This window comes from Nothoprocta perdicaria, unplaced genomic scaffold, assembly GCF_003342845.1.
Source record: "Nothoprocta perdicaria isolate Ctin4 unplaced genomic scaffold, notPer1 scaffold_597, whole genome shotgun sequence".
NCBI classification, from domain to species: Eukaryota; Metazoa; Chordata; class Aves; order Tinamiformes; family Tinamidae; genus Nothoprocta; species Nothoprocta perdicaria.
The window spans coordinates 8,034-32,580 of record NW_020455862.1 but is presented as its reverse complement, the minus strand read 5'-3'; the positions used below and the strand labels follow the sequence as shown (position 1 = coordinate 32,580).

The window sequence follows — 24,547 nt, the reverse complement described above, 5'->3', positions numbered from 1 at the left end:
AGAGAACAGTGAATGTTTTTAGCCTACCTTGTGAGAATACATCACGTTCATGAACCCATTTGTTCTGCTCCATGCCCAGTGCTAATGATTTACCAGCTTAATGTGAATGCATTGTTATTGCAGCATGTAGCAACAAGACTCTCTAGTTGCTGTAGTGTTGAATTTCTGATTAYCCTGCCTTTATTATATATTTATATGCCAGTCACAGGTGGTTCTTGAATACGAATAGTAACATTTTACTGTAGAACATTTTTTCCATCATCGTTATTCAAAACAAAAGGTGAATATAGTATAACATGTAATCATGACCAGTATTAAAAAAATAGTGGATCATTGAAAGGGACGTACTAATTTAACCTGCTGCAGGAAGAGTGGTATCCAAGATATATGAAATAAGATGCATGTCCTGCAGTGTAAAGTACCTGGAGGACTTGGCTGGCAATAGGGGAAGTTCAGAACTGGGGCCTGTCAGAAAGGAGTGAAAAGACTGGCTGAGTTGCAGGACTGACATAGAAGGGGAACTTCAAGGTGAATGGGATGATGGCAGAGCCTTAAAAAGGGACATGCAAGTGGCATTGCATATGTATATTGCATATACATATATAATTCTCCATAAAACTGTTTTTCTTTGCAAACTTTTACTTCAGCAGGATAATCTCAGTTTTAACATGGGCTCATGATACTGGATATATGGGTAAAGTCAACAAGTTTAATCAGTAGAGGTAGGACAATGTGAACACAGGGACAGAAAAGGTAGCAGAGCAGGGAGAGGGATTTGATCTCCATTTAACCAGGTCACTAACATGACCTTCACATATCTCCAGTCTCCCTTAGGGTAGGGGCGGGGAAAGGAAAAATAGGAATGAAAAAATTCAGAGACCCTGTCTGCTCACAGAAGGGTCAGATCTGCAGAGATTTTAAAATACCCTTTCCTGACTTAATACAACATCAAAAGTAAGAACTTGTAGCCACCGCTCTTCTCCTGCTCTAACTGGAAAGTTTTAGAGATTCCCTATAAAAGGAAGAGAAGGTGGCCAAGAGAATAACAAAAGAAGGCAGGCAGAAACAGGCAGGATTTAACAGAATGATAAAGATGTAAAGAGAAAAAACAAGAATCTGAAGGTCAGAGAAGCATGACAAGCTCAAAGGAGGTCAGGAAGAGGTAGAGTGTGAAGCAGAGAGAGGATTCAACACAGAGCAAGAAATCTGCACCTTCTCTTAGTCAGTGGGTGGATAAGGATGCAATGAAGCTAGGAAAGAGAAACAGACCCTGAGCTACTTGAGAGAACAAGATGCCACAAAATCACCTGATGGGAACGCACAGTTCATTTGTGATCTGCCTTGCATTAGGGTGTTTCTTACGGGTAAGTCGCATCTTAAATTCCTTTTTATGTGGTCTCTGCTCACTTGGGCATTACCTTAGAAAACTGAATGGGTGTTAGCAATTGATAATTCCAAGAATTTGCTGACATTTAAAGATACAAAACAGGATACACACAGAAGACTATTTGCTGCTGTTTCAAGGGTGGTTTAATATAGATCAGGGTATCTAAGACTGAAGAATGGAAAGAGTATGAATGTCACAAAACACATTGCTATATAGAAAGAAAGGTAGAATTCAAACCTACATGGGTATAATAAGCAGCCAGATGTTTGGTTGCTCTTAATATTTTAGCAGAGAGAAGAATTTATAGCTGTAGTTTGACAAAGCTTGTGGTGAAAGAATAGAGGGGAAAYTGGGCCTGTAACTGGGAAGTCAAATGTTAATAGGATTTAATAATTCTGCTGGAAGCAGGAAAGGGAAAATATGAAGCACTGCATTTGATATAAAAATTTTCAATATATGATAGAATACCTGAAGGAAACAGCAGAGAATTGGCTAACAACGAGTCCTTGTTGTAAGATTCAGATTGRTATCAGTCTGGGTGAGAGAAGGTTGCATATGATAAAGGCTTCATTTTTTCTGCCCATCTCTTGCTTGTTTTTCTTCTCTAGTTCCCTCCAGTGAGAGGAGAGGAAAATTGTGTGAATGCTGAACTGTGAGTATTTGTAGATCTTGCATTCTTTTAAGATGATGAAGAAGAAGAAAGGCAGTAATGGACATCAATGTTATGATGGTGGCAATCATTTTCCAAAAGATTTCCAGAAAATTAAAATTTCCATTGCTTTGAATGGGAAACATATTCATCACCTCTTTTCATCATAATGATTACATGGCATTGGTTCTGATTCCTATTTGGATAACTGTAATGGCTGACAACTTTCTGTCTTAATTTTGATTGACATGTTATGAAATCAGAACTGKTATTTCATTAAAAAATGGTTTGAAATATGCTGCTTTGGTGAATATTGCTCATCATAATGTCATTTGTAGGAATGACGGAAATTAAGGCAAAACAAGAAGGAAAAAAATAGCCTAGGAGAATTCTTTTTCTAATAAAGAAATGTATAAATGAAGAAGAAGAGTTCAGAAATAATAACATTGTATAAATCCTTAAAGTTTGCAGAGTTGAGGAGGCATTAATATCAAGGGAACAACAAAAAGTAAATCTGAACAGAAAGGAAACTTCCTTAATGAGAAGATTGATAAGGTTGGATAGTTGTCTCTTCTATCAAGCACCATGGATTCTTCTTCATTTGTGCTATTTAGAAGCTAAAATATAAGTGAGAATTGTGAAGGAAGCTGGAAAAGGATATAATAGGGATCTTCCCTATTTTATTTTATTTTATTTTATTTTATTTTATTTTATTTTATTTTATTTTATTTTATTTTATTTTATTTTATTTTATTTTATTATTTTCTGTAGCTAACTTTTTCTCATATTATCTTTCTCTCAGCTGTTCAAGAACAGAATGGGAACATCTATGGTATATCTGGTAAGATGGCATACACTTATTCTAAATATCTGTATCATTTGACAATTTCAGTAGTAAAGAGTGGAATCCTGTAGCTAGGTAAAGTGCAATGACATCACCACTTTCTCTCTGAGCCTTTTATTGCTCTGAAGTAGCACTGCAATACCTCAGTCATTACATGCCCTTCAACAAACGGTTAACTCGCCTTCACAGACATCCCATTTTTATTACATACATTGATTTTGTTGGATGCACAGTATTAAAGCATCTTGTTGAAGGTCCATTTATTTAGAAATTTCAGTTTGATTTCTCAGTGGTTATCATCAACCTGCACATGTTAAAAAGGACAGCAGTAATTAGAAACCAACTATGCTGCATGAATAAGATTGTAGCCAGCAGATTGAGGGCTATCACAAAAACAAAGAATAGTTGAGGCTGGAAGGCACCTCTGGCAATTACCTAGTCCAATCCCTGATTGATTTTTCGTTCATCATTGATATGATTTTTCCTCTACATTCACCRTTCTTTGGAACATATCTGTAATACCTGGTCCAGTTTGTCTTGGGCCCCCAATAAAAACCAGATATTGACAAAGTAGAACAAGTCCAGTGGATGGACTACAAAATGGTCAGAGGACTGCAGTACTATATGTGCGAGGAGAAGACGGAAGAAGTGAATTTTTTTCAACCCGCAGTAGGTTGTGGGACAGAAGGAAACTAAATGCAGTCATCTCTCCTACATAAAGTACACTTACAGAGAAGATGGAGTTAGAGTCTTCTGAGAGGTGCACAGCGGAAGCACCAGAGCTGACAGGAACACCATCAGCTGTGCAGAATCTAAATTCTGCTTAGATGGAAGAAGCAACTGCCTTTTCRGGAGGGTGGTGAAGCACTAGAGCAGGTCCAGATGTGCCATCTGCAGAACTGTGGAGAGCGTCACAACTCTGCTGAACGAGGCTGTAGATAACCTCATCTAGCTTTGAAATTAGACCTGCTTTAAGCGGAGAGCTGGATTAGAGACCTGACTCAACAGGTTTCTTCCAACTAAAATCTTTTATTCTAACTGTTTCCTTTCCCCTTCTAGGCTAGCAGTTGTGATTGGTGGGCTGCTGCTCCTGTGTGGCCTGGTTTCAGCCTGTGTGAGATGTTGTTTTCATCTCCGTCAAACAGAGGAAGAATCAAGTCCTCCACCCTATGAGGTCACAGTCATTGCTTTCGACCATGACAGCACTCTCCAGAGCACCATAACCTGTGAGTTTACCATTACCACTGTGAGAGGCTGCACTATAAAAAGCTCATTGTGACATCCCATAGTAAGCTCCTCACTGGGTTGGAACTCCCTGGCAGGAAGCTGGGAAAAGAATATCTATAAATAGTCCACATTGAGGTGCTCACAAGACTCTATACAGCAATTCCTGACAGATGGTAAGCCATCCATGCATGGCTGTGAGACTCGTCTGGGTGGAACAAGGACAGCTACAGGAGCCTTGCTGGGCACTTGAAGAAGGAGTAACTGTAGGAAGTGGCTGTAGTGGTTGCGTGGTTGGGGATGGAGTGCAGTGGTAGTAAAGAGGGAATAAAGGGGCAGGAAGAAGATAACATTTAGTTCRTGGAGAGAGGAAAGGCTGTACACAGCAGATATGCTTTTCCCTTTCTAATCGCTTGGAGCTTTCAGGATGAGGCAAATCGCTTTTGTCTCCTCCCTTTCAGCTCTCCATTCCATGTTTGGGCCTGCGGCCAGGAGGATATTAGCAGTGGCACACTCCCACAACGCTGTGCAGGGAACACCACCGCTCTCTGGATCAGACACTCCTCCAGTCTATGAAGAAGCTCTGCACATGAGCAGATTCACGGTGGCCAAGACCGGGCAGAAAGTGCCAGACCTTGACTCAGTGCCAGAAGAAAAACTGCAGACATCCACTGAGAGCAATGAATCCCAACAGGCCCTCCCAGCACGCTAGTGCTTGCTTTTACAGAAAAGCAAATAATGCAGAATAGTTATGTTTAGAGAATTCTCGCAGGCTGGTCTAGGAATATCAGATTAACCTATTTAGTCTAATAAGAAAGGAAAAAAAGGACTAAAAGTCCAAATAGTTCCAGATCAAACATATTTTGATGGCTCCTCATGACACCCCCTTTAGATATCTACCATTGTCAGTTCCCATGTCTATTTATTACATGTATCTCTTGTACCACAATTTGCAGATACAATCAGGCAGTAAGATCAAGGTGCTGTCCCACTTTGCAGCCTCGTGTTGGAGACATGCAGGGAGACTGCAGATGTAGAGTCATTCTGCTTGCAAGACTTAGAATCTCTGGCCTAATTTTCATGCAGAGGGCAAAAGGGTTTTCACTTGGTAGGAACAAGAACAGAGACATAGGAAGGTCTTAAAAGCCAGTRATAACACCAGACTCCTAGAAAATGTCAACCCTTTGTAGCAAATATAAACTTTGAAATTGTGTAGGAACACCACCTGCATTTAAAGAAGAAACAGCATACAGTTCATACAGTATGTGCAGTAATGCATCTAAATACTGTCTAAGATATATAAAAAGAATACAGTTTGACTATGAACAGGCTATACATTAATTCTGAAAAAGCAATCACAAGCTCTTATATTTGAATTAAAAAATAAAAGGTGAGTGGTAGTAGATCAGATGAGGACCAAAAGCACTCCTGAAATAAAGTTCAATCATATTTAAGTTGTGTTTTTTTGTATTATTAATAATTATTTTTACTGCTGCTTGACAGCTTGACAGCTGTTGCTGTCAAATCAGATCAAGCTAATTAATACCACTTGAAATATTTAAAATATTCCTCAGATAGAAATGATCTGTGCGACTTTCCTGAACCATACAAATATGCTGAATCACTCAGAAATGTTCATGAAACTGTTTGGATGAACATAGTTATGCACCATCTGTAAAATGTTTTCTTGGGCTAGGTACTCATTACAGCCAAATGACTGTTGAATTACATGGCATTGTCCATACACTGGGTTCAATGACTGAAAACATTAGAGCAGGAGATCAAATATCAAATGATAGGCAGTCATTAATTAGTTGCACTTAAATGTTGATGTTAATGTTAATGTTATCATTCTGAAAAATATGTATGGTCCTTCCTACTAGAGTACCCAACTCCTCACTGCCTCTAATATGCTGATCCTCATAGCATTCCTGTGAAGTACAGAAAAACCTGGTCATTTTCCAGATAAAGAAAGATAAAGAGAACAAGGACCAGGTTCTCAAATATTTTTAGGAATCTAACTGCAGTTGAGATAACAGCCACAAGGTTCTTAGGGTGGAATCTCGAGGAAATTGGTAGGATAGCTTCATGGATAGCATTAAACAGAATTGAACACACAAAACATACTTGATGATGTTCCAGACCTTGTCCAGGGAGACAYAGGAGTTTAGTATCCACAAAGGAAATTTAATGAAATTAAAAAATTTCCTAGACCACACACTTTTACCTGAATAGCATAGTCATTACCTAATTATATCACTAATGTGGTATAAGCTGGAATAACACAAATAAGTGACATCTAAGGTCATATCTCTTCTACATACAGCAGGCCTGAAATAATAACTATTTATGGAACATCTACTGAAGTGACCTACTTCAGCAGAGGGTTTCTAAAGTCCAGTTCACGTTTGATGTGTTCATCAAGCTGTAGAACATTTCCTAGAGGATTGTTTACTTCACAGCACAGTCCTGGAACAAGCGGAGATATTTGGACATGCTGAACATACGTCAAACACTATAAAGCAAACAACCTTCCAAGAACCCTTGAAATCTTTTACACTGGGAACATACCATTCCTCCACTTCCCCCACCCCTTTTTCCTGCCTATGARCAACACATGTAAGTCTTGAGAATTACATGAATTTAACACGAGATGGCAGTCTAGTTTCACCAGACAGGAATCCTTCCAACAGAATACTACTTATTTCTTGTACAAAACAAAGGTGCAATTTTTGATAAAATGCTGCTGTAATATTTGATTAAGAATTCAATAAAAAGTAAAATGATAAAATAAAATTCTGAATTTTTCCTGTTTGTATTTCCTGTGTGAATCACTACTGCTAGCTCCTTTCTCAATCTGAAAAGGAAAAAAATATAGGTCACTTGCATTCGGAACTGGATATTAACTTCAGGTTTGAGAGTGTTTCTGTGCTTTCTCTTAGGCTTTGTTCTCTGCAATACCAAGTGATTCTTGACCTACTCCATTAGTAAATTTGCATTCTTTCTCACTAGTTATTGCTCACCTAATTTACACAATGATATCACACTTCTTTATATATCATTTGATTTTCAAATAATGCAACTTTGTGCTGTTTTTTAAATATCCATGATGGTACTTCTTTGTCCTTTTCTAAAACATTCATAGCAGTAAAGCTTGCAAGAAGCATGACAGGAGCTGGAATTTGATTAAAGACAGCACAGTCTAACTATTGTCCCATCTGACCACATTTTTCTTTTGCTTGTTGTTAGGTTTTTGGTCAGATACCTTTGCCTCACCATTTTTTTCTTTTCTAGCAGGAATTCCAAATACTTCAGGAGTAACAAGCAATGATAGATATAACTTCACTTGCTCACTTACTGTGTCCTGCTGCACTGACTTGAAATGAACAATTTCAGAGAAAATATTTATAACCTTTGACTCTAACTTGTTCTGTCTTCCACAAACAGTAAAATAAAAAGAGGATAGATTCAATAAAGATCACCTACAATTTATAAAAAAGTAGTACCACACTCCATAAAGTTTATTAATTTACAGAGCTGAACTCTTACTTGGTACTACTCTATTATTCATCTGTTTTTCTTATCCATTAGAGATGGTCACACCTCACTGTCGAGTTTGGACCCTGGATGTATTTTGTCATTTTATAATTTCTAATAAGCTCTTTGAGATCTTTTATACTTTGAGATTGAAAGTGAAGTATTAATATTAAATATTATTAAACRTAAGAAAAATTTTCATGCAACACAAATAAATATAGTAGGAATTGTTCTTATCACATGTTTAAGTGCAAAAGGTCATGAACTGTTCACAAATATGCAGTAACATATCCTGGAAAATACAGAAAAAGATTCTCTTAACTAATTTAATCTTAGATTAAATAATTCTAGAGTTTATTCAGTTGCTGGGTAGTGCCACTGCCATCAAGGTGGCTGTACTGGAGCACCCATATTCTGCAGACTACTCCAATATCACACAAAACAAGAAATATGTCAGCAAAAACAACTTTTTAAAAAGCGATGAATAAATAATGAGGTATCTGTATCCACAGATCTCCATGCACATATAAATTTTAATCATCTTCCTTATGAGTCAGATAAGCAGTAGTATTTCATTTATAGAAAAATATAAGGGAAGGAGAAATTTATGTACAAAGTCCTTAAAGCAACTGTATTGTTAAGAGAACCTCCATAAGAGAACGCACCCAAAGATACATTTTCACTGATGTTGCTGGTATATTACAAGACAATATGGACAAAATAGCAGGTTTTACTGGGACATCATTAGAGAATAGGGACAAAACAGCGAGCACAGGCTGAAGACAGTATCTTGGAGGAACTGGCTGAAACGGGGCAGTAGAACCAAAACAGGGCCTTCTGAGCCAAAATGAGGCCATATATGGAAGTGGGTTATTAGAGGTCATTGAATGGGCACAGGGAGACAACCWCCAGGGGTCTCAAAAGACCAGAGACCACCAAAGAGACAGAGGGTGTACGCGCACAAGGGTGGGTTATATTGTAATTAGTTCCAGGAAATAGAATGAATATGTATGATCATTCCTAGAATTTAATCCATATGTAGATAATTAATACAAATAAAAGTCTTAGCAAACACCCCCAAGGGCATGCACGATAGATGGAGCTATCCCCTGTGCATCCAGCACTGCAATAAAGTGAACGCCTGCTTCTTAATAACACATGGGTGTTAAGAGGTTTATTCCTGGTTTTCGATGACAGTATCAAGTTGTTGACCTTTGGTTCAGCTTTGGGTCACTCATTTACCCTGCTCTTGACCAAACACTGGGCCAGGGGTGGGAATTGAGCAAATATAGATTAAGTGATCACAGAGGAGAAAGAGATATGTCTGACAGTCTCTGCTTGCTATCTTTAGCCTGTACATGGAACAATTTGGGCTACAACCACATGAAGACAACAAGAGTATACCTACATAAGGTGCTAAAAAGCAGAGGTCTACTCCCTTAGGTTCCTTAAAAAGTGTGGAACTTGAGGAAGACTAGAACTCAGAAACATCCCAGTGGTCCAGCTACTGKGTTGCTCTTTTGTTTTCACAGGGCCATTAAGTAACAATGGTTCCCTTCCCCAACATGGCATTGTAAATCACTAGATGGAACAAAGGGATCCTTAAATACCAAATGTGGGTTATTCTGATCTTGACTTTTGTGCTTTTCACCATGCAAAGGGGTATTTTCTTTAAATGCCTCATGGCATGCCTCAATGGTATGCATTTCAACTTCAGCAACTTGAGCAAAGGTAGGACTATTCAATCAGTTTGGGAGCAATGACCAGATCTTTTCCAAAAATACGAAGTTGTAGARAATAAATAAGTGGAATGATAGTTCAGCATAAACAATACAGAGCCCTTTCCTAAAGGAAAGGAAAACATCTACACAATTAGCCATTGTTTGCTGGGAGTGACCAGCCCTGAACCCTCACCCAGGGCCAATGTCCCCACACTGACTGTGACAGAATCAGTGCCAAGTGAAACTGGTGACCAGTCACAAGGAGTGCAGAGGAGGTGCCAAGGATCCATGTGTCTTGGGTGGACAGCAAACAGAACAGAATTACAAGTGACTTCTGATATAGTCTCTGTTTTAATAAGAATAAAACATACATGTTTCAAGTTTTCTGACAAGAGAGATATTGATATGCCTGAAACCACACTAAAGATTAACAACAACAACAAAGTCAGTCAGTCTAAGGAGGTTCAAAAGAAAAAAAAAATAGCCAGGGGAGGGACTAATGGAATAAACATTCAAGGATATTCAAGGTTTCAAACTGTTTGCAAAAATAAATAGCAGCTCCAGTAGGGTCAAGCTGAATGTCATTCAGCTGGACAGCACCTGTAAGACACAGCAAATAAGAGACAAATCTATTGTGAAATCACTGAATTTTGGCCATTTGTACAAATATACACAGCAGYTTCACTGCCCAGTAATGCACTGCAAATCTCCCAGGAGTGCCCCTGGGTTGCTGTGCTGTACTGGGGCAGGTTACAAAACCCTTCTGGCAACCTGCATGTAATATTCTTATCTGCTGTTTCTCTGGCTACAGCACTGGAAATGCAGCCTCTTTCAAGGTGAAACTGCCCACATGATCTGCACACACAGCAATGCACTACAGGCTCAAAGGCTGAGCTCTGGAGCGCTTGAACACTCCAGATTAAAAGCACATTGTTTGGGAACTTTGTGGAACTGGTTTGTGCTGGGCATCCAGGGTGGAAAAAACAGGCAACTTCAWGTCCAATTCCTGCTAGCATACAAACCCAGAATGTGGGGTTTGTCACATGCCCATGACTTGGCATTTTAATAGGAACTCAAAGTCATATGATTACCTGTTTGTCACATTTTCTGCATGCATCATCTTCCTGCCTGCTGTTCTGCCAGTGACGTTGCTGTTATTATTGAGCTGGTGGAGACAGCCAGGAGCTCAGAGCGTGATGGGGAGGAAGCAGGAAGTGGGAGGAGTGAGACTTGTGCCTGCACATCCAGGGCTGCATCTTTACACGGCAGGGTCAGGTTTGTGATTCCCACACCAGATTTGCCATGGAGGAGGAGCCACCTGGCAGTGTTCTCACTGGCCCCATCAGACCAGGGAAGAACACCCAAAGCTCCTCCCTGGTTTCTAACAAAATTTCAAACAAGAGCCTAGTCCGATTGCCCTCTGTATAGTGCTGTAGTGGAACACAGCACTTATAGCAGGACAACAGGAGGAGTGGTTTGTTAAAACGGCCAGAACAGTTTGGAAGTCTGCGAAATGGGCTGGAAAAAACCCTTTCTATTGTGTCCTTCAGAAACAGGCATCTATAGCACTTGACATCTTCAATACGCACCCAAAASTAGATGTCTATACTCAGGTGAGAAGAATCACAGCCATGCCTATTTATCTTCACAGAATGTAGGGACAATTTAAGAAGTCAGACACAAGTGTAGGTGAGATTCTGGACCACATTCCCAAGCCAGACAAGGGTATCTGGAAACTACTACCTTTTGTGCAAACAGTTGCATCAAAGTAAATTGATTTCTTAGATCTATCTCACCCACATGCAAAATCAAGGAGATCAGAGTATACCACGGCTTGGAGTACTACCAAAAGCCAAAAGAGTTCACAGCTGTCTGCTTTTGAAAGCAAAGGTGGGTAGCACATCAAAAGCTCTGTAAGACACAGAAGACACACTAACATCCTGGATCTTTGTTAGAGAAACTGTTCAATCCATCGTCCTTAACAGGGTTAAACTCCAGGTTTCTACTTTATCCAAAACACACACACACAAAAAAAATTATATAAAATGATTTTATTAGGATTCCAGCTAGAGCTGGGTGGCTCCTCAGAGGAACTTTGAACAGAAAATTACGTGGGTATTTATATATCTACAAGCAAAGCTCTTACAAAGATAATTAAGGGACTAGAACATCTCTCCTATGAGGAGAGACTGAATGAGTTGGGCCTGTTCAGCTTGGAGAAGAGAAGGCTGAGAGAGGATCTGATCAACATGTATAAGTACATGAAGGGAGAATGTAGGGAAGAAGGGGCCAAGCTCTTCTCATTGGTGGCCAGTGACAGGACAAGGGGTAATGGGTACAAGTTGAAACACAGGCAGTTCCATCTCCATGTGAGGAGGAACTTCTTTCCTGTGAGGGTGACAGAGCCCTGGCACAGGCTGCCCAGGGAGGCTGTGGAGTCTCTTTCTCTGGAGGTCTCCAAATCCGCCTGGATGCYGCCCTGTGCCCCACGCTCTGGGTGTCCCTGCTGGAGCAGGGGGGTTGGACTAGATGATCTCTAGAGGTCCCTTCCAACCTTGAACATTCTGTGATTCTGTGATTCTCTGTGGTTGCACCAAGGATTACTTGACAAAAAGCAGCTTCTTCACTCTTCATTGGCTTCCCCATTGTGTGCAGGTGTAGTTAAGGTACTCACTGATGATGTTTGAACTTYGTTCCTTGTTTCTCCTTGTTCAAACTGCCTCAGACAATTTAGGGAAAACTTGAGGAAGGTGCAGTGTTAACCTTCAGTAAATTTAGCTACTAGTGCTAAGCAAGCAGTACTATATCCTACAATCTATTGTGGAAATTTGTAACAGGCTCTTTCCTATGCCTAGTGTCAACATCTCAGACAACTCAGGTATGCCTATTAGTGACACAGTGATATAACCTCCAGTAATGTCTCAGCTATGAGTTACTTGGGAGCAGGTTAAAGGGTTTACGTGAGTATCTCTAGAACAATACCAGAGCTTTATGCCCCCGATCCTGTTTTTATCATTAAGGTGAACCTTTGATTCAGCTATTGCTTACTCTTCATTTTTGGTTTTTTCTTTCATCTTTTTTTTTTTTTTTTCACTTAAATAAAAGATCATCCTTGAAAAACTTTTGCTTCTCTCTATGAGGCCTGTATTGAAATAATCAGATTTTGATACGCTGAGAGTTTTGATACACTTCAGTTGTTCATTCTCCCCAGGACAGCAGCAATTAATTTTTTTGCAGATTTAAGCACACTGATCCATTTACTAGTACCTTCCTTTCTTCTAGTCAGTAAATACTGTGTGCTTAACTGGACCTAATAAAAACAGAGTATTCCAAGTACTTACCTGCTGAGTAACTAGGCTAAAATTGCACCACTGCTTTGGTTTGTTTACAAACAGTTTGCTTGGACCATCTGCTGTTTGTAATATGCACTGGCACATCACAAATCASACTTTCTGCCCCTTGTTATTTAACTGAAACAGTATAAACATTTTTTTTCCTCTTTGATATCACATCTACTTAAATACTTCAGTCTCATCCCCTGTTTCAAAGAAGTGGCATTCAAGTATTTCATGGGGAAACTGAGGTCTGGGGACACATTGTGGCTGACCCAGGCCTAAACCCTGCGCCAACCGCCTTCACCAAGGGGAAACTCTCCAGGGAGTCTCCAGGTCTTAAGAAAGCGGGTTATCCAAGTGCCAGGGGTATCCAAGTGTCAATTAGAGACTCGTAAGCTGCTGCCTTGACAGGCAGCTCTGTTTGGGCAATGTGCCTGCCCAAGCTGCTGTCCCTCCAGGAGCTTTTCCACCATGGTGCATTACACAGGCACTGTCCACGTGAGGAGGCAGGAGCGAGCGAGGGCAGCGCGGCCGGCTGCAACCCCCAGAGATGTTTCTGCTYGTGCGGCTTATTCATAATCCCCTGAGTCATGCTGGGGACTGCGACAGCACTCAACTGCAGGTTCATTTGGCCCCTTTATTTTTTCCCCCGGAGAGGGGGTGCTGGGGCGACAACCGGGCTCTGCACAACAACACGTATAAGAATAAATGTGAAATAACGCTGTGTGCTCCCCTCCTCCCCCGCGCCGGCACACGCGCGGATGGGGGGGCATCCCCGCACCCCCACGGGGCCCAGGCCGGCCCTCGGTGCCGCCCGCGAGGCACAAGCCGCGCTCGGGGCGCCCCCGCGGCCGCCGCCGCCACGCGGGACGCGCGGCCCCTGGAAGCGTCTGGAATGGCGGCGCGCTGCCTGCCCGTGACGTCACGGCGCCCGACCCGCCTCGCCTCGCCCCGCCGCGGTCGTGCGTGCGCGTGGGCGGGCGCGTCCTGCTGCAGCGCGGTGCGGGGGAGCCGCCGGCCGCGCTCCGCCCCGCTCCGCCCCGCCCCGCTGCGCTGCCGCGGGTGTCGCAGCGCCCGCCGAGCGGCCATCCGTATCGCGGGGAGCGGCAGCGGCCAGCGGAGGGGGAGCTGCCGCCCGGCGCCCGGCGCAGCATGAAGTTCCAGTACAAGGAGGACCATCCTTTCGAGTACAGAAAAAAGGAAGGGGAGAAGATCAGGAAGAAGTACCCGGACAGAGTGCCCGTGAGTGCGGCGCGCGCGCCCGTCCGTGGGCGACGGCTGCCCGCGGCGCCTGCCGTGCCGTACCGCGGCTGCCCGCCCGCCCGCCCTCGCTCCCGCGGCTCCCTGCGCTGTGTCGGGATTTGTGCGTGGGCTTAGCGAGACGCTCGTGCTGCTTGGTGCCCGCAGTCCGGGCTGCCTTTAGCGCCGGCGGTTGTTGTCATGTCGGTCCGCGTAGGTGCGGGTGGGGGCGGGTAACGCGCCCGCCCGCCCTCCTCCGGGGACCCGCACCCGCCTGGCGCTGGGAATCGCGGTGTGGCAGCCGCGGTGCGTGGGGTGGCGGGAGCCGGGAGGAGCTCGCCGTTTTCCCCGTGGAAACGGAGAACTGTGGCGCCGCCAAGGGCGATCTCTGTGAGCTCTGCCCSTAGAGAACTAGAGCTGTATCCGTGCCATCAGATATCCCTTTATTTTTACCTTTCTGCCTGTTGGCCTGTCTTTTTTGGTACAGCCCTACTCTGTTCTCGTGCTTTATGGAGATAAAAATGACACTTAGGTTCCCAGCGTCTCTACCCTCCTGTTTAACCTTCTTACAGAAAAGAGAGAGAGAAAAAAAGCGCATCTCTTTGGAGACAAGGTTTTCATCTCCTTGCTTTGCTTCCTCATGCTTCGGTCCCTGCGGAATGCCCATGGAAGACTTCTAGCTTTATAATTACTGGTATAATTGGAAAAAAGAAATGACAAACCAAGTTAATTGAGTTTTTTTTTTCTTTGTGTTCTATTAAATGTTTTGCGATTGTTCTTTCTTTCCATCCCCACCTGAGAGATCTGTCCCAGATTTACTGGCTAGGGATAGTGCGTTCAAAATACCTGGAAACGTGAATCTGAGGCCAAGGGTAAACAGATAATCCTACATGTTTTCCTGAGAAGATGATACCATTTCTWTTTTAGGATTGGGCTACCACTCTACTAGGTAAAAATGTTGGGAAGTCAGAATTTGGGTGCATTTGGCCAAGCTGCGAATTTGGGGCTTTTTGGCCTAGTATTGAGAATGCAGGTGGGCAATGAAGGTTGAGAATGCAGCTGGGCAATGAAGACGTGGATGCTGTTGGGGGCCACGGAGGATGAGGATCACGGAGAGGATGCTGTCAGTTATGAGCGAGGAGCATTAGCATGGCAGTGYGGGCAGCAGGTCGTGACAGATGTATCCGCAAGAGCCGTGCGGGGAGCCAAGCACCAGAGCTCAGGTTTGGCAAGAAATTAATGAAATGAAGACAGAGGGGGGCATCAGCAGAGCTGCAGGGAGGAAGGCAGGACCAAAATAGCAGCGTGTGCCGCAGTTMAGGATAAATGAGGAAAGCTGCATGGGGAGGCCGGGATGTGGATTATCCAGTGGGGAAGCYTGTTGAGAGAGCTGCATGTAGGACATGTGAATGCAGCCAGGGGGAATCTTTCCATCGCATAAATCCATGCTCTTGCTGACGGCTGKATCCTTGAAGATGGCATCGCTTTGGTTGCCTACACTGCAGTRTCCTGATACAACTCAGCGTTTTGCCAAGTTTACAATGCAGTGTGGCACAGTCTCATGCGGCTGCTGATGCCACCCAGCAACAACATCTGCAGATAATTGGTTGCTGCCCTTTGGATTTTCCTTGCGGGTGGGGARGAATGCACATGCACGGATCTGTGGAGGTTTTGGTATTTGAGGAAAAGGATATCGGTGTTACTAGGCAAGCTAAGTGCTGCTGCTAATCAGTCTGGCAAAGCACTGCTATTCCTGCTCTGCCTGCTTGCAAGAGGAAGATCTGTTAAGCTCAGTGATTATCTAATTTGAACGCTTCCTACAGATTCAGAATCCCCAACATTCTCCCTTCTTCCTCACTGCCTTTAGATTTCCCCACCATCTTCCTTTTCTTTATTGTTCTAATGACAAATTTGTGATCAGGATGAGCAAGTTGCCTTCAGGGTCAGGAGGGTCATATCACTGCTGCTGGCTAACCCCCTCCTCCTTGTCTGTAGTTTTGGTAATTTTGGACAAGAAAGGTTAGTATTTATTGCAACCTATTGTGTTAGATGTCTTGCAGTATGTCTGGTAAAAGTGCTGTTGCTGTTTGGCCAAAACATATTCAGGGAGAATTTGGAATCTTTATTTTTTTTCCACAGCATTTGTCCTAAGTCAGTTGCATCTTCATAGAAATGCATATCCTACCACAACATTCAATCTTTAGAGAGCTTGAAAGGCTTGTACTGACTAAGGTACTTGAAAATGCAAGTCATTGAAAAGGCAGAAGTGGCCATATTTCTATTTTGAAAAGAAACTTACACTTTTCAGGGATTTTAACCATGTCAAAGCATCGAAATGAAGCCGATTGGAGAAATATCCAACTAATATCTCTATGGACAGCCATCCTTTGCAGATACTCACTTGGTTCTTGAAAGAATAGGCCTGGATTAATATGGCAGTTTGCCCAGGCTAATATAGGCCTTCGTAATACAGGAAAGGCCATCAGAACATGAGAAAACACTTCTTCGCTGTGAGAGTGTCTGAATACTGAAGTGAGTTGCCCAGAGAGGTTGTGGAGTCCCCATTCTTGGAGACATTCAGAACCTGAGTGGATACAGTCTGGACAACCTGCTCTGTGTGACACTTTCTGGAGCAGAAGGATTGCACCAGGTGATTTCCAGATGACTCCTACAACCTCAACTCTTCTATGATAATGTATTTTCTTGGGTATAATACCTCTCTGATGTGACAACCTCATTTTGGTTCCAGAGAGAGGTTGATCCACATTGTTTCACCCCATACAACAGAGACAGTTGCTGATTTTGATTGGCAAAGAGCTCTGGGAATATGGAACCCTTGGAAATCAATACTACGGTGTCCCGAATTGAGTCGAGGGCAGGATCCAGGCAAAGGAAAAGATGAGAAATATGAAAAATCAAACTTCTCATTTAGATGGCCAAAATGGCTTCTGCAGATAACAAGCCACATAGATGAAACATACCTCCACCTTTGGGAAGGTTTCCTAGGATTTTCCTGGAAGAAGCTCTGGTTGTTTTGGAATACTTGTTACTTTTGAGATAAGCATTTGATTTGATGACAACTCCTTTGCTGTAGCTGAAGATCTCTTAGCCTGTTTGACCTCAAAGCTAGTGAATGTCATCTGCGTGGCATGTAATAAGGGTTAGTATTTTATACAGAGTTTCCTAATTCCAGAGGCCTAGACATTAATACATTTAGGATTTGATGTTGGTGACTGTAGAAATCAGGATATGGGACTACTGGGACTAGGGCTGATTTTATGCCAGGAAGTTTGGAGCCTGGAAGATATTCAAGTTATCTGCAATATCTCTTTATATCTGTGTGTTAGTCTCCAGGCAGCTTCTTCATACAGAAATAATGTGCACTGGGACCATCAAGGTGACCTGATTTTTTTTTCAGCCATTATAGTTTATTTTTGTATCTGTTTCAGTCTCCATTTTTTACTCACTGTGCATACTGCATCTGTCCAGGGCTCCCAACGTAGCTGTTGCCAGTGATTTTTAGTCTTTTTCCCACATATCCATTTCTTAAAGGATAATATCCTTTTCCACTGGGGCTTCTTGGTCCACTCCCCCTTACAGTTACCATGGTTAGTTTCTTGCTTTTCTCTCTCCTTTCTCTCCGTCTCACTTTCACACTCTCTGTCTAGGTAATCGTGGAAAAAGCACCAAAAGCCAGAGTACCTGACCTAGACAAAAGGAAGTATCTTGTGCCTTCTGACCTCACAGGTAAGAAAATTTATTCAGTTTTGCCCTGATTTTCAGTGAGAAGGTCTCTGAAGTTATTTTTACTCTTAGGATCAGCATCAAGAAAATATCCATCTGAGTATCTGATGAATCTTTTCATTGTTCGCGTTTACTTAGCTGTACTTATATGTGTGTGTGTATATATATGTATATATGGCTTACAGTCTGGATTATGACTTGCAGAATTCTCTGAGGTCTTTTGAAGAATCCCAGTGACTCAACTAATTTGTATGTGTCACTGCTTACCTCTGTGATGAAAATGACTGAATTGTGTATCATAGCAACACAATTATCTGTCAGTGATGACTTAGCTGCAGCTCAAGTTGACAGAGCTGTATCCTTGTTGCAGAAAGAGGCAAGGTCTTAAAATAGTCCTCCTGTTTTCCACTGCCAGCGTTGGAGTCATGACCACAACAAAGTTCCTTTTCAAAATAGTCATGGCCAGTTTGTGTGTGATTATGTTTATTTTCATTTGGGAATATGAATCAGTTAAAGGAACAGAATCTTTTTGGTCTTGGGATATGTAGTTGGTCGTGGAATGCCCTGTGCAACAAAGCTCAAGCAGATAGACAGGATTAAATTTATTTTCAGGAATGACTGTTTAACCTAAGGCAAAAATCTATATGGTACCTTTGCCATATAGGATTTAGAGATGAAACAGATTAAAGATTTTTCCACCAGTCCCCGCTATAGAGCATTTAATATTGTAATAGATGGGAGGGTGGATTTAGAGGGTACAGTGGTCAKAGTCAGGGTGGGTAAACTGGAAAAGCTGCTCTGAGCCAACACCTACCAGCTCAGTGTGGATCAGCTGATAATGTAGTGACCATCATGAAGTTCTTTTGTTCTTGCATTTTTCCTTCCCCYCACCCCCTACTTTTTACCTACAGCATGCAGTTTCCCTTTCTTCTTTTCCAAAGGGAAGCAATCATGCAAAGCTGCTGAACAAAATCAACACCTTTTATGCATTTAAAGCATTCTACCCTCTTCTTCTTCCTCAGTTGGCCAGTTCTACTTCTTAATTCGAAAGAGAATCCACCTGAGGCCAGAGGATGCCCTGTTCTTCTTCGTCAATAATACCATCCCTCCTACCAGTGCTACCATGGGACAGCTGTATGAGGTAAGCCTGGCCCACTTCTTTCTCCTTTTAGTGCAGTGTCCATAGGAATATATGTCCTCACTAAAGTATCACTGAGCCCTGCTGAAGTGCCAGCGGGTAAAGCTTGGCAACAAGCCCCTAAAACTGGGCCCCTTACCCTTAGCAATATTCCATTGTCTGTGGGGAAAGTTCGATTTTGTGGTTATAAAGAGAAGTCTGGAGAGTGTAATTATTTTAATTGTTTGCTAGGTAAAGAGTTGTTGTATTAGGTAGTGAATAATTGCCTCAGGAGTGACATGTTGGTCCTATTACATAAACAAAGCATTGCTCTAAAACACCTGTCTATATCGAGGAGGAGAGAGTGTGACAGGGGAAAAATGATGAAGAAACTTATGTATCAGCTTACCTGTTTATACAAAGGTATATAAAAGGTTTCCTTTATATACAAAGGTTTCCTTTATATACAAAGGTATATAAAAAGGTTTCCTTTTAGCCAAGATAAGAGCATAACATCACAGGACAACAAACTGCCTACAAGTGCGTTTCAGGGAAATCTTATTCTTTGGTTTGGATTTTTCTTTTTTGGAACTTGTATTGTGTGTGCAAGGACACTGTAAACATTGTTTTCCACAATTTCTACTGAGAAGTACTATTTGATCCATTTTGAAGGCATATTCTTTGGCCATCAAAGGAACATTCMTTAATTATATTGGCATTATATCAAGACCAGTTTACAGCCTCGATTGATTTCAGCCATAAACCTCCCTCGTGCCATGTTGATGTCTTTTAATAAGAGACTTTGGCATGGTGCTGTGAGCCCCATTTGGCCCATCATTTCTTTTGACAGTAACTGCACAGTACAGTACAGGCTAATAAAGGCAATATGAAATGGACATACGCAAGAACTCTTGCAAATCTGAACGCATCAGAGGAAGGTAGATCTAACTGTCTAGATCTAACTTTCTGGGGCTCTGTTCAAGCTTTCTGAAGACTTTTTTGTGTCTATATAATCACTTAACATCTCAGCTTTGTAAGCAATTTGTACAACAGAGGTAGCATTGCAACCATCTGCGAAGGTGTTCTTGGGTCTTCTAGAGCAGTTAGAAAAATTTGTCAAGTATGGGGGYATCTGAAGAGTGATGATGATTTGTTAAAGTCTTTCCTTGCAATCTTAAGTGCAAATGCTGAGATTCTGCTGCACAGCCTGTAGCACATAGAGCTATCTCTGTTCCACGGTGCTTGCATGTTTCTAGCATGTTCTGGCTGCACTAGTAAATTCACTGTGCCCCCAGATGTGATGTTCTTTAATTTAGTTGTAGAGTGGTGGCCAGAAAGAGAGTTGTTGTAGGCTCAGCCAACTAGCAAAGTTAAGCCTTCCACAGAAGGAAGCAGTGAAAGAGATTCTAGGCTCTCTTGCTGTTACAGTGCTCTCGGTTGGACATTTTCACATATGATTAGTCGCAGGGCTTTGGTTTGTTACTTTTCCCCTCTCTCTCCTCCCAGGATAACCATGAGGAAGACTATTTTCTCTATGTGGCCTACAGTGATGAAAGCGTCTATGGCAAGTGAACACCAGCCACCAATCATGCAGGCGAGATGGACAGATGGAACTAATTTGGGGGGATGGTTTTATGTTGGAGCAGCGGAAGGAGAATGTTTGAGAAGAGAGGATGAGAACTGGAAGTGAATCACATGCACAATGCCGTCACCTTCATGCATTAATTATAATCATTATTTTTAAATTGAGGGGAGGGAGGGTAAAAAGAAATGGTGTGAAAGGGCAAACTGATAGGCCAACAAGAGATTCTGTGCTGCGGGAGGAGGAGACTCCATCTTTTTTTAGTTTTCTCTTGCCACAGCAGGAATTTGGTAGCCAATACTGGAGGCTGCTAGACAAGCCAGAGTTGTGGATCTTCTGCAGAGTGACTGGGAAGGAAAGAAATGACTGTTCATTTTAACCCTTTCATTGGATGAGGGAGGCATGTCTGGAGCACGTATTGTACACCTTGTCACACCTTGCCCATGGTTTGGGTTGCACTCCTGTGGGCATTCAGGGAGCAGTGCAATATTTGTACTGCCCCCGTAAGGCTGTCCTGTGCCGACAGTCCTCACTCCAGCTGCTGCCTGTGAAGTGTTGTATGACTATTGCATTTCCCATGACATCACTGTTAAAAGGGCTAACTCTGAGGGCTGGAAACTGTTCAGCTGTGATGTGTAAAGGTTGAGAAGCAGGAGAAGAAAGGAAGGACTTGTTTTCTTTGTTGCAAAGAAACTGCAAGTTCTGGACAAAACTCTGAGACCAATTCTTTTGTTCTTTTCAGTGAAACCAGYTGATATACTCATATGCGTAGGGCAAGGGAGGACATCAAGAAAACTTCTAGTCCACTCAGACCCTGAGACAGAACTGAATAGACCAGAAATGGCCATTTCCATGGCTGTTTATTTACGTTGTTTTTAGTGAGCTTCACTGATGCCCGTCTTGTAGGCGACTGTGATAGCCTCTTCATTTTCTAGCTAGCCTCCAAGTGAGAAAGCTTATTGCATTCTTATTTAAGTCAGTATCCCTTGCTGTGTATTAAGGCAACACTTGATATCGATGAACACGGAGAATAATCTATTTGTGTTGTCTTTTGTAATAATCTTAGGCAAGTTTGAGGATGGCAGAAATTCTGTGGATTTACCCTCCCCTTCTGTGTCTCATTCCTGTACAGATCTTGCACCGTATTCACAAGCAAAGGAAATTAGTCCCTCACAAACGCGTTTTCCTGGCTTTCTGTGATAGGATTATCTTTGCTTCCAGAGAAATGCTTTTAGGCATGTGGGGAAGGAGAACTAAATGGCCACAGGGCAGATTTTCTATAAATGCTTCCCTTCTATCCCACCTCCTTTTAAGTCAGTACAGTTCTTAGAAAGGTCCCAAACAGATTTTGTCCTGTGCAAGTCTTATGCTGTCCTACTAAAGCAGTTTCTTCCTGGTGGCACAGCAGACTTTTTCCATAAACACCGTTAGTCTGATGAAGGAGTTGGGCTTTGGTCAGTGAGATGACTTAGAGGAACATTCTAGGTTAAGGTTTTATCTAAAAATTGGAGAACTGAACTATATTACTATAAACATTCCTACATACAGGAGGGGAACGAAGAAAGAGGAAAAGACGAGAAGGATAAAGAAGACGGGCAGATTCCAATGTAAAGTGGGGGTGTTAATGTATTTACATGTTGGAATTAGATCCCAGTCCTCAGGAAGGAGAAATCAATATGTTTGTCCTCTGACTGTGGGAGAGAGAAAAATTACAACTTTTTTTGGACTGCTATTTCCCTGGAGTTTTTAAGGGAAGAAGAATTTAGGGGTGTGTAATGAAAGAGAATTGGCAGAGTTATGTGCAGGTCAGGAGGATCATTGCCTGTGTGGCATGGAAGGTAGTAGACTGGAATGAGAGAGAAAGGAAGGTGTGCAAAAAGATGTATTTAGAATAATCACAATAAACAGGCAGAAAATGGGGGAGTAAAAGAAGAAATACATGGCTTAGTTATCGCCAGCTTCTTAACTTCAGTCATATGCTCATCTAGAGTAAATGCTGGGGTAAGTTATACCTCCTACCTAATTTAAATCAGTTCTGCCTACAGTGTACAGTGCTCTCTTTTTGACCCACTCTCCTCTAATTATCAGGCTGTTCTCACATGCTTTGCTTGCAAATCCATAACAGTCTCTTCTTTTAGGAAATTCTGAAGTTTCTGGAATAGAAAGTAGATCCAGAAGACTTTGTAGGGTAAAAGACAATATGGGGCAGGACAGGATGGCATGCATATCTACCACTGTCACACGTGCTCACACCCATACTACTAAGCACATGGCTTAGGCTTGGACACACGTAGGGGAGAAAAGAGTTGGAAGGAGAATTGCTTGACTTTGTGTTCAGACCTGCTCTTTCCTCCCACAGCTGGGTTTATAGGTGATGTAGAGGACTAATCTCATCTGTTTATTACATATAGGATTTCCTGAATAATTATTTTACATTTCTTTTAACTGGGTTGTGGCATTTGCTTCTGTTTTTGTGGTAGTCCAATATTGTATAAGGTATTTGTGGATTTTTTTTTTCTGTTGGTTAGCATCTTGTAAAATAAAGTTCATGTTATGGAGCTAAATCAATCAATAAAGACACATTTGGAAATCAGATGTTTGATCCAAAATGTTGACTGTAATGTCTACCTCCCCATACACAGTTGGAAATAAATGGCCTGTGCAAGAGGGGCAGCTTTATCGGAACCCCCCACTGCCACCTTCTCTTCAGGTACTGGATATACTGGATTTCCTCTGTCCTGTGTCTTTTTGGTTTTTTTTTTTTTTTTTTTTTCCTGTGATTGTATTGTCATGTGCATACACCCTCCTATCTTCCCATTCCATATTGGAGTGAGTTTTAATCGAACCCGAGTGATATGGAAAGGTCTCAAAGAGAATAGGCCTTGAACAGCTCTTGCTGCAGAGCCGCAGGGCTGATGTTTGAGAGGCCCCAGGGTAGAGGCTGGTCAAAACCATTAATGCTCATTACCTATACACCAGCATATCCATTTCCCATCCAAAGAATATGCCTTCTTGCTCTCTAAAGAATGAGATATGAAAGTCTGAGTTGCATTTAAGCAGACATAGGCCTTTACTCAGTGAGCTTGACCCATCATTTGGGAGCTTGCATGACTCTCAAAGCAGAGCTCAGGCCTGGAACTGCAGGTGGTAGAATTGGTTCATATTTTTCTTGAAAAAGAGTCTGATTCTTCCTGATCTTGCATTCTGGACAATTATTGTCAACTGAATGTTGTACTGATCTTTGGGAATTAAAGGATTGTTAACAAATGGTGTACAAGTGTTCTGCTGCTGCTGCAACATATCATTAATACCCCATTTTCAAATGGGAGCATTGCTAGAGCTGTGTTGGATTATTAGMAGAATTAAAAATAATCTCCACCTGCTGTCTATTTATTTTTATTTTAGTCCAACTAGAGCTAACTTTGTCAGGGCTGGGACCTTGTTGTTTTGTCAGAAATTTTCTCTGCTCTTTCGAGCGGTCTCCTGCAGCGTTCACGTACCTTTCAGTAACATGAAAGACTTTCAGATGGAAACAGTTACAGGTAGCAGGACATCAGACAACGCTGTAACTTAGTATCCTTGAGCCAATTCACAAAACCGTTGGGTCACTGTTCTCTTCCTCTTTGCTAGCTTGCTGCTTGGCTTTGAAATGCTCTTCCATAAACCAGTATCCTTTAGGTCAATGAATCTCAGGTGTTTTCAGAAAACATAACTTTTTGTTATGTGTTGGGGCAAAAGCATCCCACTTCAGTAATCCAAGTATTTACAGCCCCCTACATGGCATATCACACAACTGCCATCAAATCTGCAGTCCTTTTTCTTCCTCCTGGAAACCTTGCTTTGCTCTCTCAGATTCCATCTCTCCCAACCATTTCTCAGTGTTAGGGGTACTGTTCACAAAGCACTGACAGAGGGAGCTATCTGGAACTACTGGAGATCTGCCGGTGGGTGACTCCTGAAAGGGGAACTTGAGACTCTCTTCTAATGTTTTGGGCAGATCAAGAATTGATGGAATATATCCTTGCTAAACCATAGTCTCCCCTCCATGAACTAAACCCTTTTCTCTCTTCCAACATCCTCTTACTCCTCTAGTAGTACCTGCTCTAAGAGACCCTAAGAGTGCAACAAGATTGGTAGGAAGAGAGTGTTGTGTTTATTTTTATATGTG

At 42.2% G+C, this 24,547-nt stretch overlaps 2 protein-coding genes across 2 annotated transcripts; both read left to right on the top strand.

The window, feature by feature from the left end:
- The first annotated feature begins 1,292 nt into the window (after positions 1-1,292).
- Positions 1,293-4,816, top strand: TMEM52B (transmembrane protein 52B). The gene is made up of 5 exons (XM_026049145.1): positions 1,293-1,364; positions 1,996-2,039; positions 2,839-2,877; positions 3,940-4,106; positions 4,566-4,816. The coding sequence occupies exons 1-5, from the start codon at positions 1,293-1,295 to the stop codon at positions 4,814-4,816; spliced, it is 573 nt and encodes a 190-aa protein (XP_025904930.1).
- Positions 4,817-13,811: 8,995 nt separating this feature from the next.
- LOC112955779 (gamma-aminobutyric acid receptor-associated protein-like 1) lies at positions 13,812-22,726 on the top strand. The gene is made up of 4 exons (XM_026049144.1): positions 13,812-13,939; positions 17,605-17,683; positions 18,703-18,821; positions 20,304-22,726. Exons 1-4 carry the CDS (start codon positions 13,850-13,852, stop codon positions 20,367-20,369), a joined length of 354 nt encoding a protein of 117 aa, XP_025904929.1. The 5' UTR covers positions 13,812-13,849; the 3' UTR covers positions 20,370-22,726.
- Positions 22,727-24,547: the final 1,821 nt, after the last annotated feature.